Raw genomic sequence first — 17743 nt, forward strand, 5'->3', positions numbered from 1 at the left:
ATGATAAAGCGCAGTTGCTTACCTGTAACTTGAGTTATCCTAGAACAAGCAAGCAACATATTCTCACATATGGGTAACGTCATCCATGAAGCCCAGTATGGACAGTATGAAAAGTGAACTGTCACTTTATGTTTTAAGAAACTTCGCGACTGTGCTCACCACACATGTGAGTGCCTTTCCACCTGTTGCGGCTCACGGTACCTCAGTTCATTTTCCGTGGAGTGAAGTCTATTTTTGACTGAACTCTGTTTGCTGGTGTTGCCTTCCCGCTTCACATTTCTTTTTTCCTAGTTTTAGTCTAGCTTTACTTTTGTTTGTATAGTTTTTAAAAATATGTTTTTAAAAATATGTATAATAAAAATATATTTCTTTTTCTTTTGCATAACCATGGGCCTCAGCCTTGGGGGGATTTCACTGGCGGGACTTCATTCAACCATTGAGTTCAATCTCGCCAACAAGATTTTTCCCATGTTGAAACCTACGACAGGGTTTTAAAAATGCTGCAGATGCCAGAGACCTATTTCCATAATACATCGGCATCGGGAAATCTAGCATCAGGGAAGCCAGTCTCTGAACTATCCTCTTCCCTGCAAGCGTTGCAGGTCTCTACAGCATCGAGTCTCTTGTAGACCATACATCAACACCATCGATCTAAGGATCTGCAGGTTGTCTCCTCTCCTAGGTGTGCATCCTCGTTGAGATCACCCTCTCTGAGACAACCTGCTGCACCGATAGTACTGGCTGGTGAGCCATCAGTACTGATGCATGTTACTCAGCAGGCGTCACAGGCCTTGACAGCATCGAGCCTCTTGATGCAGGCCAAAAGACGTCATCATCGTTCTGCTGAGCTGCAGGTTGTTTCTCCCATACTGAAGTAGCCTGCTGCACCGACAGTAGCGAATGTTGAACAATCACTACTGGTGCACTCTTTTCAAGAGAAGCTCAATGAATTCTTTCACAGGGGGATTGCCACTGATTTTAGGTCACATTGCATGCATCTCCTACACTCAGCTCCCTTGGTACCGGCCCAACCTGATCATAACACTATGAGGCATCAAGGTACTAATACTACCGATCCATTGGAGCATCGAAACACTGATCAGGGATCTTATATGAGGTGTCATAGTTCTATGTCTCAGCACCGATCTTCCTCCAGGCATGTTTCTTCGCATCGAAGTTCTACTTTTTCTCAATAATGCTCCTCTTCGAGACTTAGAGCTACTACTTTGGGCCATAAGTCCTCTTCTGTGAAGACATCAGAGTTCCTCTTTTACTCGACCTCCTTTTTCGAAGAGGCATCAGGAACTTCATCAATCCACTTCTGCCTCTTCATCGGACCAGTACCGAAAACATTGCAGGACTTCTTCTAGACATTTTTTCCCAGAAGTTTTCTCGGACTCGAAGTCCGACTCGGAGTATGGTTTTTCCCTCTCTGAACCTGAGTCTGCTGGTGCAGCTATCCCCCAGAAAAGATCTTCTCCTGAAGAATTCTACTTTGCCACTTATATTAACTAATTATGCAGATTTGTCTCTTTCAGTGGACGCTGACGCTTCACTTAATGCTGAATTCCACAATATATTGAACTTTCAAGGATCTTCAAAAGATCTCTTCAAATTGCCATTGCATGAACTGTTTAAACAAATCCTTTTCAAAAATTGTGAGATGCCTGTAATAGTAATAATAATAATAGCTTTATTTATATCCCGTCATACCTTTTCAGTTCAAAATAGTGTACAACAAGAGCTGCTGTAAGGAGAACAGCGAGGTAACATCAATTAGATTTGGGAAGGGGTAGATAGAAAGTTAAGTGGCAGGGTGACATAGAGTAGGAGGAATGAACATGAAAGATGAGGTAGATGTTGAGCAGATTTGAAGGATCAGGTAACTGTCAAGGCTGCTCTGGGGAAGATGAATTTGCGGCCCCCCCGCAACACAATTCATGAACAGCAACGCCCCCCCTGACGTCAGAGGAGGGGTGGGACCGCGGCAGAGGAAGCAGCGCCGAAGCAGCACAGGGATCGCTGGCATCGCGATCCCGCTGCGGGCTGCTTCTCTAATGTAGGTGGTACGGGGAGCGGTCCTTCAGGGTTGAGGGGCGAGTGGTCCTTCGGGGTGGGTCAGGGCATTAGGCCTTCAGGGTGGGGTGGGCAGGCAGGCCTTCAAATGGGGGGATAGGCCTTCAAGGGGGGGGGACAGGCAGGCAGGCCTTCAAGGGGGACAGGCAGGCAGGCCTTCAAGGGGGGGGGACAGGCCGTCAAGGGAGGGATAGGCCTTCAAGGGGATCAGGCAGGCCTTCAAGGGGGGGGACAGGCCTTCAAGGGGGGGGACAGACCTTCGGGGGGGTGCAGGCCTTCAAGGGGGGGACAGGCAGGCAGGTCTTCAAGGGGGGGGACAGGCCTTCAAGGGGGTGAACAGGCAGGCAGGCCTTCAAGGGGGGGACAGGCCTTCAAGGGGATCAGGCAGGCAATCCTTCAAGGGGGGGACAGGCCTTCAAGGGGGACAGGCAGGCAGGCCTTCAGGGGTGGGATGCAGACCTTTAAGGGGGGGAAAGGCCTTCAGGGAGGGGGGCCCAGGCCTTCAGGGAGGGGGGCCCTGGTATAGAAGTACACGGAGGGAAGGGGGGGATTCAAAGAGGCGCGCATATGCCGGACTTTGGGTGGGAAGAAATAATGGGTCTGAAAATAGAGGAGAGGGAGAGAGATGATGGGCCATGGTTTTTAGGGAGGGAAAGAACAGAAAGGGAGAGAAGTTGGACACAAGGGATAGTGTGGAGAGGGGGGATAGAGATAATGGATAGGAGGATAGTTGGGAAAAGAAAGGGAGAGATGGTGGACCCTGGGGTGGTGAGGAAGGAGGAAGAGATGTTGGATGAAAGGGTAGTTAAGAAAAGATGGATCTGTGGAGGGAGACAAAAAAAGGAAAGGGAAGGGAAACGGGGAGGACAGAGATGGCAGATGGATGGTTAGCAGGTGTTCCTAATGGTGGTGGTGGCAGCGTGTCAATGTGTTGAGAGGAAGAGGTGGTCTGGGAAATTCTGCTGAGCAAACTCCGGGCCCATTTCCACCCCCCAGTTAGTCCACTCCACTCAACTGGTTCACACACTGAATGGGTCTTTGGGTGTTGTGCCTGGGTAGTTGTTTTGGGATCTCTTCCAGTGGTTTGTCAGTATCTCCTTGTGGTCCAAGGAAGGAAACTTTGTTAACCTTAGCATTGACCTTCAGAATATGTTTGTAACAGCGCTGCTTGTGTAGCATTAGGCTATGTAGTGATCGAAAGAAAAAACCAGACCTTTGCACATTTTTGCACTATATGGTGGGTGTATGAGGAGATTCACATTTCCTGCACAGCTAAGTCCTTGTGAAGTTACCTTGTTCTTTCCGTATTTGACATGTAGCAAGGTCACTGTTTGGAAGGAAAGATCTAAGCTTAAAAATGAAGTGGCCAGAAGTTATGGTAAAAGCAGATAGCGTTGCTGATTTTAAGAAAGGTTTGGACAAATTCCTGGAGGAAAAGTCCATAGTCTGTTATTAAGACAAGGGGGAAGTGTCTGCTTGCCCTGGATCGGTAGCATGGAATGTTGCTACTTTTTGGGTTTTGACCAGGTACTAGTGACCTGGATTGGTTACCATGAGAATGGGCTACTGGGCATGATGGACCATTGGTATGACCCAGTTAGGCTATTCTTATGTTATGTTCTCATCTGTAGGGGCCTTGTTTTCACTTCTTATTTTAATGTATTTTTTTCTGGGAACTTATCAGTGTTTTTAGAATGGGAACAAAAATGGAAGAGAATTAATGTGTGTGGAATGGAGGGGGGTTACTAATTTCTTCAGCTAAATAATTAAATCCACCTCAACCAGACATAGGAGAACTCACGCACCATTCACACACCCTCCAACCAAAATCGTCAAAAGAAAAAAAACTGTTTGTCAACCTCCTAACACTCGACCCCCAACTCTACAACCTATTGACCTTGACCACAGACTACAAAACCTTCAAAAAAGAAATAAACCCTTCTATTCAAAAAACACATAAAACCGAACTAACACAATCAGAACTGTCCCAAGCATCACCTGCAACTACTCCATATGTACTTCTGATATCATGACAATTCAGACATAATTTATGTTATGTTTGGAATAATGGTTACATATATGAGGTTCAATAAAAGAAAATTTTCACTGCCTGTTTCTATTCTGACCATTTATTCCGTTTCATGGTTAGTACAAAAAAATACATTGGGGGTGTCATAAAATGATGGGCCCCGCGTGCCACATACCCTAGGTACGCCACTGGCTATTAGTTGAAGCAGTTCAGCTATGGTCCCTTTCAGTTCCTTGATGACCCTCAGATGGATGCCATTCAGTCCCGGGGATTTATCGCTCTTGAGCCTATCAATCTGCCTGCATACCTCTTCTAGACTTACCGTTAATCCTGTCAGTTTCCCGTTTTCACTTCCAGCATATAGCCTGATGGGTTCTGATATGCTGTGTATATCCTCTTCGGTAAATACAGACAAAAAAAATGTGTTCAGTTTGTTGGCGATTGCTTTGTCCTCCTTTAGCACTCCCTTTATTCCTTGGTCATCCAACCGTCCCACTGCTTCCTTTGCGGGTCTTTTCCCTTTAATATATTGAAAGAATGGCTTGAAGTTTTTCGCCGCCTTGGCTATTTTTTCCTCATAGTCTCTTTTGGCCCCTTTTACCGCCTTATGACACCTACGTTGATGTTGTTTGTGGTTATTCCAGTTTTCGGCCGTTTTTGATTTTTTTCATTCCTTAAATGAGGTTTTTTTTGTCTCTGATTGCTTCCTTCACCTCTACAGTGAGCCACGCTGATTCTTTATTCTTTTTCTTCTTTGATCCCTTGTTGATACGCGGTAGATATAGATGTTGTTACTCGGTGACCGTATCCTTAGAAAGAGTCCAAGCTTGCTCTAGTGTCTTTACAGTGTTTATCATCTTCTTAATCTTCTTCCCCACCATGCGTCTCATCCCTTCATAATTCCCTTTTTGGAAGTTTAGCGCTGTGGCCGTCGATCTGGACCGATGTTTTGCCCCTGTTTCCAGGTTGAAGCGGATCATATTGTGATCACTGTTTCCCAGCGTCCCTTCTACTTCTACTTCCTGTGCCGGTCCTCGCAGCCCATTTAGAATTAAATCCATACTTAAGTCCATACTTACGTGCCACAGCCAGGCTGCAGGAACTTGTAGCACTGCCAAGAACATTGGAAGCTGAGCACTCATACACGCCCACATCACTTAGGCCAGTCTTTATGATGGTCAGTAACTGTCGTCCATCCGGGCAGGACACGGTATTTATCCTCTCATCTTGCACCACACTTCGTTTATCTGAAAAACAGGACAAAGGGAGTGAGTACAAAGAATTGGACTCCGGCCTCTTATACTGTCTCCACAGCATCCCATGGGAGGAACCCAGCCTTACTGCACTGTCCCCACAGAACAGAGCACAGCTTGAGAGGAATCCCAGTCCCCCATACTGTCCCTGTAGCCCCTATACTCCATAAATTAACCAAAGAAAGAGCACTATTTTCTCCCACACTATCCTTTTAGCACATGTTATTGAAAGGGAGGAACACAGCTCCTAAACTGTCCATGAGAGGCACTCCAGTCCTTCACACTCTCTCTATAGCTTACAACACTGCAGTGGGAAGAACTCCAGCTCCCGCCCCCCGGTCCACACTGTACAAAGCACCCCATGTGAGAAACCCTAGCTCCCCATGCACCCCATGTGAGAAGCCCTGTCCCTACAACACACAGCATCCAATGAGAGGAACTTCTAAAAGCTAAGTTACTCAACATTTCATATTCTGCTCTTTTCACTGGTTTTCAGCATTATATCTGCTTAATTTCTCTTCTCCTCCCTGTTTCTTACTAAAAAAAAATATAAAAAAGCACAAAAAAATAAATCCTTCTCTTTCCTCTGTTAAATCTTATTTCCTCTTCCTGCATTTTTGTTTAAAATACTGTGTTTTAGGTGGTATAGAGCCTATATTTCTGGTGCCTGTGGCTCAGGGTGACTAAAGTAGGGAAAATCCTGTTATAAATCCTGTGTTTTAGGGTAGCACTGATAGAACCTGCATTTTTGTTTAAAATACTGTGTTTTAGGTGGTATAGAGCCTATATTTCTGACTCACTAGTTTTTAGCCATTGTGTCTGATTAGGTGGAGAAGGGAGGGGCTCTGTTTTACTTCTAAGGTTAATTGCATTATCTTTGGGACATTGCTGAAACAAGGCTGCCCTGTGAACTTCTAAAAGCTAAGTTACTCAACATTTCATATTCTGCTCTTTTCACTGGTTTTCAGCATTATATCTGCTTAATTTCTCTTCTCCTCCCTGTTTCTTACAAAAAAAAAATATAAAAAAGCACAAAAAATAAATCCTTCTCTTTCCTCTGTTAAATCTTATTTCCTCTTCCTGCATTTTTGTTTAAAATACTGTGTTTTAGGTGGTATAGAGCCTATATTTCTGGTCACTTCACAACCAATCAAGATGACCTTTATTCTATGCAATCACTGTGGTGCTTTAATTCCAAGACATACTATTTGGAGGCTTAAGGCTTGCCCCATCTGTCTTCAACTTGCCAGTATTAAGGAGGAGCTCTGCAAACTTAAACAGGAATTGAATACAATTAAAGCAGCTTCCAACACTCCACAAAATCATACCAACTTACCACCTCTACCTCAAAGAATAAAACAGCCCAGGAATAAATGGGTCACAGTAGGCTCAGGAAGACTGCGACATGTAACACAGAAACATCCACCTTCACTAATATTACCTCTACAGAATTCCTTCGCACCACTAGTGCACTGCGATACTCAAGAAAACAGAAGGGAGGTGGAACTGGAACCAATGAAGGTAACTCAAGAGAACAAGTGCACCCTAAGTACAAATAAAAAAGCCAAAAACAGAAAACTATTACTGTTGGGGGATTCCATCATCAGAGGCATTAACCTTGGAACACAGGGTGAGGAGACCAAAATAGTGAAATGTCTTCCAGGATCCTCAGCTACCAGGAGTTCCAGGCAAATACTGACTATAATTAAGGAAGAAACTAAGGATTTTAACACTGATGTTGTTATCCATCTGGGAACAAATGACCTGGCCAACAACCCCACACTTGCAGCACAGAAAGCTTTTCGGGAGCTTGGTGAGGGCGTGAAACCTTTTGTAAAGACTTTAGCTTTTTCTGAAATACTGCCTGCATATGGAAAAGGAGAGCAAAGAGTGAAAAACACAGAGGACTTTAATAGATGGCTCAGAGCCTGGTGTCATCAAGAAGGCTTCAGGTACATAGGAGGATGGGGAAATACATGGAAGGACAAGAAGCTATATTGCACTGATGGGCTACATATTACTACAGCAGGAAAAAGAAACCTTGCAGAGAAATTTAGACAATATTTTTCTAGGCATTTAAACTAGAAGGTGGGGGTGGTGTATGTACGAAGGACAATTATAGAGACCACCCCCGGCAAAAGAAAAGATGTGATAGTAGTAAAGGCTGCAACATAAGCAATATCAGCAACTCATTTCTTAGTATTGCAACGGAAAGTGAAACGACACAAAAATCCATACGAAAAAGGAGATTATCGCTGAAAAATAGCTGGAAAGCGATGACCACAAATGCTCGCAGTCTAAGCAACAAAGTTCATGATCTGCAAGCCCTGATATTAGAGGCAGATCTAGATATTGTTGCTATCACAGAGACATGGTTCAGTGAATCACATGGATGGGATGCAAACATACCGGGATATAATCTTTTTAGGAAGGACAGAGATGGTCATAAAGGTGGAAGAGTAGCTCTCTATGTAAAGATCAATATCCAAGCGACCGAAATGCAAGGGACCTGGGGAGAGGAAGAAGCGATATGGATTGCTCTGAAAAGAGAAGATGGAACTTCTATCTACGTGGGTGTAGTCTACAGACCTCCGACTCAATCGCAGCAAATTGATAAGGATCTGATTGTGGATATCCAAAAGTTTGGAAGGAAAGAGGAGGTTCTGCTGTTGGGAGATTTCAACCTGCCGGATGCGGACTGGAATGTTCCGTCTGTGGAATCGGAAAGAAGTAGGGAGATTGTGGATGCCTTTCAAGAGGCTCTGCTCAGACAAATGGTGACGGAACCCACAAGGGAAAAAGCGATATTGGATCTGGTCCTCACAAATGGAGAGAGTATCTCTAATGTTCGAGTGGGTGCTCACCTGGGTAGTAGCGATCATCAAACGGTTTGGTTTAATATAACGGCTAAAGTGGAGAGCGGCCGCACGATACTTAAAGTCCTAGATTTCAAACGTACGGACTTTAATGCAATGGGAAAGTACCTGAAGAAAGAGCTGTTAGGATGGGAGGACATAAGAGAAGTGGAAAGACAGTGGTCTAAGCTGAAAGGAGCGATAAAAATGGCTAAGGACCTTTATGTGAAGAAAATCAATAAAAACAAGAGAAAAAGGAAGCCGATATGGTTCTCCAACCTAGTGGCTGAGAAAATAAAGGCGAAAGAGTTGGCGTTCATAAAATATAAAAAAACCCAAGAAGAGGAGAGCAGAAAGGACTACAGGGTGAAACTGAAAGAAGCCAAGAGAGAGATACGTTTGGCGAAGGCACAGGCGGAAGAACAAATGGCTAAAAATGTAAAACAAGGAGATAAAAATTTTTTCAGATATATTAGTGAAAGGAGGAAGATAAAAAATGGAATTGCTAGGCTGAAAGATGCTGGGAACAAATATGTGGAGAGTGATGAGGAGAAAGCAAATGTGCTAAACAAATACTTCTGTTCTGTGTTCACAGAAGAAAATCCTGGAGAAGGACCGAGATTGTCTGGCAAAGTTACACGAGAAATTGGAGTAGATTCTGCGCCGTTCACGGAGGAGGGTGTTTATGAGCAACTTGAAAAACTGAAGGTGGACTAAGCGATGGGACCAGACGGGATCCATCCCAGGATACTAAGGGAGCTCAGAGAGGTTCTGGCGAGTCCTATTAAAGACTTGTTCAACAAATCTCTGGAGACGGGAGTGATTCCTGGGGATTGGAGGAGAGCGGATGTGGTCCCTATTCATAAAAGTGGTCACAGGGATGAAGCAGGAAACTACAGGCCGGTGAGCCTCACTTCAGTTGTTGGAAAAATAATGGAAGTGTTGCTGAAAGAAAGGATAGTGTATTTCCTTGAATCTAATGGATTACAGGATCCGAGGCAACATGGCTTTACAAAAGGTAAATCGTGCCAAACGAACCTGATTGAATTTTTTGATTGGGTGACCAGAGAGCTGGATCGAGGACATATGCTAGATGTAATTTACTTGGATTTCAGCAAAGCCTTTGATACAGTTCCTCATAAGAGGCTGTTGAACAAACTTGAAGGGCTGAAGTTAGGACCCAAAGTGGTGAACTGGGTCAGAAACTGGCTGTCGGACAGACGCCAGAGGGTGGTGGTTAATGGAAGTCGCTCGAAGGAAGGAAAGGTGACTAGTGGAGTCCCTCAGGGTTCGGTGCTGGGGCCAATCCTGTTCAATATGTATGTAAGTGACATTGCTGAAGGGTTAGAAGGAAAAGTGTGCCTTTTTGCAGATGATACCAAGATTTGTAACAGAGTAGACACCGAAGAGGGAGTGGAAAATATGAAAAAGGATCTGCAAAAGTTAGAGGAATGGTCTAATGCCTGGCAACTAAAATTCAATGCAAAGAAATGCAGAGTAATGCATTTGGGGATTAATAATAGGAAGGAACCGTATATGCTGGGAGGAGAGAAGCTGATATGCACGGACGGGGAGAGGGACCTTGGGGTGATAGTGTCCGAAGATCTAAAGGCGTAAAAACAGTGTGACAAGGCAGTGGCTGCTGCCAGAAGGATTCTGGGCTGTATAAAGAGGCGTAGTCAGTAGAAGGAAGAAGGTGTTGATGCCCCTGTACAGGTCATTGGTGAGGCCCCACTTGGAGTATTGTGTTCAGTTTTGGAGACCGTATCTGGCGAAAGACGTAAGAAGACTTGAGGCGGTCCAGAGGAGGGCGACGAAAATGATAGGAGGCTTGCGCCAGAAGACGTATGAGGAGAGACTGGAAGCCCTGAATATGTATACCCTAGAGGAAAGGAGGGACAGGGGAGATATGATTCAGACGTTCAAATACTTAAAGGGTATTAACGTAGAACAAAATCTTTTCCAGAGAAAGGAAAATGGTAAAACCAGAGGACATAATTTGAGGTTGAGGGGTGGTAGATTCAAGGGCAATGTTAGGAAATTCTACTTTACGGAGAGGGTGGTGGATGCCTGGAATGCGCTCCCGAGAGAGGTGGTGGAGAGTAAAACTGTGACTGAGTTCAAAGAAGCGTGGGATGAACACAGAAGATTTAGAATCAGAAAATAATATTAAAGATTGAACTAGGCCAGTTACTGGGCAGACTTGTACGGTCTGTGTCTGTGCATGGCCGTTTGGAGGAGGATGGGCAGGGGAGGACTTCAATGGCTGGGAGGGTGTAGATGGGCTGGAGTAAGTCTTAACAGAGATTTCAGCAGTTGGAACCCAAGCACAGTACCGGGTAAAGCTTTGGATTCTCGCCCAGAAATAGCTAAGAAGAAAAAAAAAAAAAAATAATAATTTAAATTGAATCAGGTTGGGCAGACTGGATGGACCATTTGGGTCTTTATCTGCCGTCATCTACTATGTTACTATACCAGTGGTCTCAAACTCAAACCTTTTGTAGGGCCACATTTTGGATTTGTAGGTACTGGAGAAAAAATAGTTAATGTCTTATTAAAGAAATTTCTTATTAAAGAAATTTTGCATGAGGTAAAACTCTTTATAGCAGGGGTGCCCAACACGTCGATCGCGATCGACCAGTAGCTCTGGAAGGCAACGTGAGTCGATCGCAGACTCGTGTTGCCATCCTGATCTACGGGCCGATCAGCCTTCCTCTCCAGTGTTCTTCCTGGGGCCTTTTAGCTGGGCGGTCCTCCCAGCTGTCATCTGCCGCTGCTGAACATAAAAAAAAAAAACCCAAAAACCGGCTTGGAGATTTCAGCCCGTAGCGAACTTATGCTCCGGGCTCTAAAGTGTGCGTGCCGGCTTCTCTTCTCTTCCCTCCAAAACCGGAAGTTATGTCCGGGGGGGGAGGGGAGAAGGGAAGCCGGCACGCACATATTGAGAGCCCTGAAGCAAGCGTTCGCTAAGGGCTAAGGCGGGAGACAAGTAATTGAAGCATTTCCTCTTCTTGCTGCCGGGTCCTGCCTACTTTCAGTTTCCGCGAAGGCAGGACCCGGCAGCATTTCCCCAATAGGTTGATCACGATCTTGGGCTGATCAGCCTTCCTCTTCCCGATGGCAGAATTGACGTCGGGGAGAGGAATGCTGGCTGGCCGAAGCAGGGAGAGCTTGGGGCCTGTTATTGGTGGCGTTTGGGTCCTGGTCCCCGATGGCAATGGCAGTGGCTTGGGGGAGGGCAGGGAGAAAGAAAGAAAAAGGGCAGGCAGGGAGACAGAAGGAAAGAAGAGAAACAGAAAAAAAAAGAAAGGGAGGCAGAGAGAAAGAAAGGGCAGGGAAGAGGAAGGAAAAGTTGGGGGAAGGAATGAGGTCTGGAGGAGAGGAAGCATACAGGCTAAAAGAAGGGAAGAAAGATTGTATGCACAGTCAGAAGAAGAAAGTGCAACCAGAGACTCATGAAATCACCAGACAAGGTAGGAAAAATGATTTTATTTTAAATTTAGTGATCAAAATGTGTCTGAATTTATATCTGCTGTCTATATTTTACACTAAGGTCCCCTTTTACTAAACCGCAATAGAGGTTTTTAGCGCAGGGAGCCTATGAGTGTCGAGAGCAGCGCTGGGCATTCAGCGCAGCTCCCTGCACTAAAAACTGCTATCGTGGTTTAATAGAAAGGGAGGGAGGTATATTTGTCTATTTTTGTATGGTTGTTACTGAGGTGATAGTGCATAGAGTCATCTGCTTTGACCTCTTTGAAAAACCCTGGAATAGGAATGATGATTAACATAAGAACATAAGAACATAAGCAATGCCTCCACTGGGTCAGACCTGAGGTCCATCGTGCCCAGCAGTCCGCTCACGCGGCGGCCCAACAGGTCCAGGACCTGCGCAGTAATCCTCATCTATACCCCTCTATCTCCTTTTCCCTCAGTATCCCACGATCCCTTTATCCCTCAGGAATCCATCCAATCCCTGTTTGAATCCTTGTACCGTACTCTGCCTGATCACTTCCTCCGGTAGCGCATTCCAAGTGTACACATTTTGTATGCGTACAGTGTGCTTTGTGTTTTTTTTTTATTTTATTGTTGGTAGATCATTTTGACTTGGTCATTTAAAAAGTAGCTCGCAAGCCCAAAAAGTGTGGGCACCCCTGCTTTATAGTTTATAAATCTTTCCTTTTGGCTAAGTCTTAATAATAATATTGTCATTTATAGCTAAAGAGACATATGATCAAGTCACTGTTTTATTTTACTTTTGTGATTATGATAAACATACCGAAGGCCTCAAAATAGTACTTGGCGGGCCGCGAGTTTGAGACCACTGCTCTATACAGTCCTCAGAGCACATAACACATCATGTGGAAATAATACCTGACCTTGCTTTAAGCACCAGGACACAGTCTTAAATTTCAGTCACCGTTGGTCTCTATACTTTTCTCAGGCCATGTTCTGGCCAGAATATGTAGGTCTAATCCCTGGTCTATGTGCTTTCCCAAGGTTATGTACTGGGAGACAGTCTTAACTTTTGGTTAGAATATTTAGGAAATGGTTTCCCGTCTCTGTGATTTCCATAGGACTATACCAGGTAATAGATCTAAGTGGTGTACAATCTGGCATATATATTCTAAAGAATGCCAGATTATATATATATATAAAAATATAAAAATCACAGAGACGGGAAACATATAAGCAGAAAAGAATGCCAGACTATACACCACTTAGATCTATGTGTCAGTATATTTAGTACAAACAGTTTTAAAAACCATAATATTGAGCAAGCAAAAAAAAATGTCAGTTTTAAAATAGGAAACCTAACAACAAAAAACCAAGAGCAGACAAACTGGTTAACACTAATCAACAGGTGTGCTCAGCTTGCCTATGCCTCAATCCTGCCCTATGGAAACCACAGAGACAGGAAGCCATTCTCCAAATACTATATAGATATATAAAAGCAAAAAAGAATGCCAGACTGTACACCACTTAGATCTACCTGTCAGTATATTTAGTATAAAAAGTTTTTAAAACCATAATATTGAGCAAGTATCTAGGGAGGGATAATTTATATTGTGTTTGGCACCTTTGTCACTTTGGGCCTCCATTGCAATTTGAAATTAATCCATACAGCCTATGGCCTGGGTAGCTAAAAAGGAAGTAAATGATCTCATAAAACAGTCCAAAATATATATCGTTTTAATCAGAGAGGAAAAGATCTCAGCAACCCTGCAAAACAATCCCAATAGGATAAATGAGTTTGCATGACATGGGTTCCGTTGTCTTTCATTGATCAAAAACCTCTCAATAAAACAAATATTTCTTCATGCAGCTTGTAATTAAATTCTGGAATTTTTTGCTGGAGAAAGTAATGAAAGCAGTTAGCTTAGCAGGTTTATAAAAGGTTTGGAACATTTCCTAAAAGAAAAGTCCATAAGTCATTATTAAGATGGACAAGAAAATCTACTTTTTTTTTTCTAGGATAAGTAGCATAAAATCTGTGATTTGCTCCTGAACTCATTTTCTTATCAAGCACTTAGAAAATTTGTGAGGACTTATCTATTCGATACATTTGTTTAAGAAATGTCAGTCATGTATTGGATTTGTTCATGTTATAAAATGGAAATGTAGCAATTAAAATGACCTCAGCTGTGAAGATCTAAGGCTGGTGCTAGGCAGCCTTGTATGGTTTGTATCCTGTATATAACAATCCGATTTAGGATGGGCTGGAGTGGGCTTCGACAGCAGCTCCAATAGCTGGAACATAAGAACAGTGTCAGGCAGACTTTTATATAACAAGGCTGGGTAGGATTTTCAGGAGAGGTCTGCACACACACAGCCAGTACACACTTTGCATATGAACAAAGGAAGTTTTATTTTGCCTGATCACAGGTGCAGGAAGCAAGTTATACTTTTCAAGGAATAGAAATAAAGTAAACTTCTGTGTTACCACACTTATCCTTCTTGATTCACAGCTGCCTCAAACACAAGTTTAGCACAATCCATTTAGCCCATGGTCTAGCTCTAGCCAGACCTGAAATAAAGCCAACAACTTCAATATATCAGTGACTTACCTCAGCCATGCAAAGAACACTACTTTCACTTAATAGACTCACTTGATCCACTGTGCTCCCCAGGGCTCTGTCTCAGCCCTCAGCTAGGGAAAGCTGGAAGTCTCTCAATCCTGTAGACCTTCCCAATCAAGCACCCAGAAGTGACTACAAACCAAACTCTTCCCCCTCCTTTCTTGCTACCTGCAACACTGCCTCTTGCAGCCTCTGATTGGTGCCTAACTATTGACTGGCTCTAGCCCCTCCCAATCAAGCACTCAGGTGACCTCACAAACTTTGCTACATATTTAAACAAAGCTTTCTCAGGGTGGAGCCCCTTTTCAAACTTGGCCTCTGTTCTGAAAGGCCTCATTCCTCATGTAGCCAGTTAGTATAGTAGTTCATTGTAAGCTCTTCTGATCCTGTTTGCTCTATCTCTTGGTCCTGTCTCTCCTTATACATCTCCCTGAGAACTCCATTCCTCAGACAAATTGCTTTTATCTGTACCCTCTTCTCCACTTCTGATTCCAAACTTTATTCCTTTCATCTAGCTGCCCCACATGACTGGAATAAACTACCTGAGTCTGTCTGCCATGCCCATTCCCTTCCCTTGTTCAAAAGTAGGCTGAAAACTCACCTTATTGAGACAGCTTTCAAGTTATACTCCCCTCTTCCTTCTGCTCATCAACCTAGCCAGCAGTTTAACCATCCTCTCATACTGTAACCACTACACTAGTATCCTGTTTATCTGTCTTGATTGTTTAGATTGTAAGCTCATTCGGGCAGGGACGGTCACCTTTGTGACGCTGTACAGTGCTGTGTACGTCTGGTACTACCACTACTATTTATCACATATATAGCGCTGAAAAACATACACAGCATAGTACATTCTGACATTTAAAGAAGGTCCCTGCTCGGAAGAGTCTACAATCTAACTTGGAGAGACAGACAAATAATTATCAATTATTTTCATTGTTGGTTTAGTCAGTGGCCTCAATTTCACTGCTTACTATTACAGTACTGTATTTTGGAAGAACTAGTAACTAATGAATTGCAATCATAATTAGATCAGTATCACATCCCTCATTTAGCATAACATACATAGTAGATGATGTCAGATAAAGACCCAAATGGTCCATCCAGTCTGCCCAACCTAATTCAATCTAAAAATTTGTTGGGGGGGGGGTTCCCTTTATCTTCTTCTTAGCTATTTCTGGGCAAGAATCCAAAGCTCTGCCCAGTACTGTTCTTAGGTTCCAACTACTGAAGTCTCCGTCAAAGCTCACTCCAGTCCATCTACACATATACAGACACAGACCGTGCAAGTCTGCCCAGTAATGGCCTTAGTTCTTCAATATTTACTATTATTTTCTGATTCTAGATTCTCTGTGTTCATCACATACTTTGTAAATATTACAATACTTCAACAGCCCTGCATGCTATTCTGTCTGAGGGCAGATCTTTCCTTAGTATGAGGCAAAGAAAAACAGAGAACATAGAAACATGATGGCAGAAAAAGGTCAATGGCCCATCTAATTTGCCCATTCGCAGTATCCACTATCTCCTCCTCTCCCAAAGGGAGCCCACGTGCCTGTCCCATGCTTTTTTTTTAATTCAGACACAGTCCTTGTCTCCACCACCTCCACTGGGAGACTTTTCCATACATCTACCACCCTTCCTGTAAAACAGTATTTCCTCAGATTACTCCTGAGCCTATCACCTCTTAACCTCATTCTATGCCCTCTCACTCTCAATTGAAAGAAACTCGCCTCATGCGCATTTATGCCACATAGGCATTTAAACGTCTCTATCATATCTCCCTTATCCTGCCGGAGTGATTGTGGGAAACAATCCTTGATAAAGCGTTGAGTACGCAAAACATGTTGGATCTGAGTTTCCCCGATCATAAAAACAGAGATAAGTTATAAGCTTCTAGTACATATGTAAAAGTATTTGACTAATATAAGAACATAAGAACATAAGAAGTTGCCTCTGCTGAGTCAGACCAGAGGTCCATCGCGCCCAGCAGTCCGCACCCGCGGCGGCCCATCAGGCCCCTGACCTGTACGGTGATCATTGTCTGAACCCTTAAATCCCCTTGGTCTCTATCTAAACTCTCTCTATATCCCATCTCTACCTCTATCTGTATCCCTCAATCCCCCTATCTTTCAGGAATTTATCTAATCCTTCTTTAAAACCCTGGAGTGTACTCTGTCCTATCACAGCCTCCGGCAGTGTGTTCCATGTGTCCACTACCCTCTGAGTGAAAAAGAACTTCCTAGCATTGGTTCTAAACCTGTCCCCTTTCAGTTTCTCCGAGTGTCCCCTTGTACTTGTGGGCCCCATTAGTCTGAAGAATTTATCTCTGTCTACCTTCTCGATACCTCTCATGATCTTGAAAGTCACTATCATGTCTCCTCTGAGTCTCCGCTTTTCCAGGGAGAAGAGCCCCAGCCTTTCTAACCTATCTGCATATGAAAGGTTTTCCATGCCTTTTATCATTTTCGTCGCTCTTCTCTGGACCCTCTCAAGTATCGCCATATCCTAGCATTTTAAGGCATTTTTTAAGCACTTTGAAACTATTGCACTTTAAAATCTGCACTTTAAATAATGAAATCCAATTAGGATAAAATAGTGGGCCAGTGAGGAAACAACACGTCAAGCTTATTGCTATGATAAATATTTGAACGATAAGTGGTGTTTCTGAGGTCCGAAGCTTCAGTAAAATTATGAAACTTATAGCTATTAAGAGTCGTTGAATCATATATTACAACGGACACTTATTACTTGGAATAAGAAATATTTATGAGATATATGTGATTCCAAGTTAGATTAATATTGAAGAACCATATCCACATCATTCTCTTCGTGGTTGGGCTGAGAACTTTTCAGCACCATAATTCTATATAGCAACTTCAGGTGTAACTATTAAAATAGTGAAAATCAAACAACACCCGTTTAAATAGCACAACTCATTTTAGTACACAACTTAGGGAGAAAAAGACCTCTGAAACCTTTAAAGCAACACCACTGCATCAGATTCCTGAATGTGGCAGGTCATGTCTCGATCACTGGTCAAAGAACTTCATGGTGCAATATCATTTTATGTGATAAATTGCTTTACATTCAAGATAGCACACACATTTAAATGATACCAGCACTGAAAGAATTCTAAGGGGGTCTTAGAATAAATAAAGAACCACAGAACTTTAAAAATGATTCAGAGTTTCTCAACAAATGGAATAAGATTTTGAATAAATGTTCATTTGTTTTAATGCTTTTGATCATTGAAAAAAGGAGGGCTGAAATTCAGAAGAATTAGACAAACATAGCTGGAAAACAATGACCACAAACGCTCGCAGTCCAAGAAACAAAGTTCATGATCTGTGCGCTAGATGTGGTGTATTTAGATTTTAGCAAAGCCTTTGACAGTGTTCCACACAGACATCTAATAAATAAACTGAGTGCCCTTGGGATGGGTCCCAAAGT

At 43.3% G+C, this 17743-nt stretch overlaps 1 protein-coding gene across 4 annotated transcripts in view; it reads right to left on the reverse strand.

The window, feature by feature from the left end:
- SPEG (striated muscle enriched protein kinase) overlaps window positions 1–17743 on the reverse strand; it is a 543710-nt gene that overhangs the window by 103976 nt on the left and 421991 nt on the right. For all 4 annotated transcript variants that reach the window (XM_033947131.1, XM_033947130.1, XM_033947129.1 and 1 more), the window contains one exon: window positions 5185–5352. In XM_033947131.1, coding sequence (XP_033803022.1) covers window positions 5185–5352 — 168 coding nt within the window. The remainder of the gene's footprint in view (window positions 1–5184; window positions 5353–17743) is intronic.

Source organism: Geotrypetes seraphini, chromosome 5 (genome assembly GCF_902459505.1).
Source record: "Geotrypetes seraphini chromosome 5, aGeoSer1.1, whole genome shotgun sequence".
In the NCBI taxonomy this organism is placed as follows: Eukaryota; Metazoa; Chordata; class Amphibia; order Gymnophiona; family Dermophiidae; genus Geotrypetes; species Geotrypetes seraphini.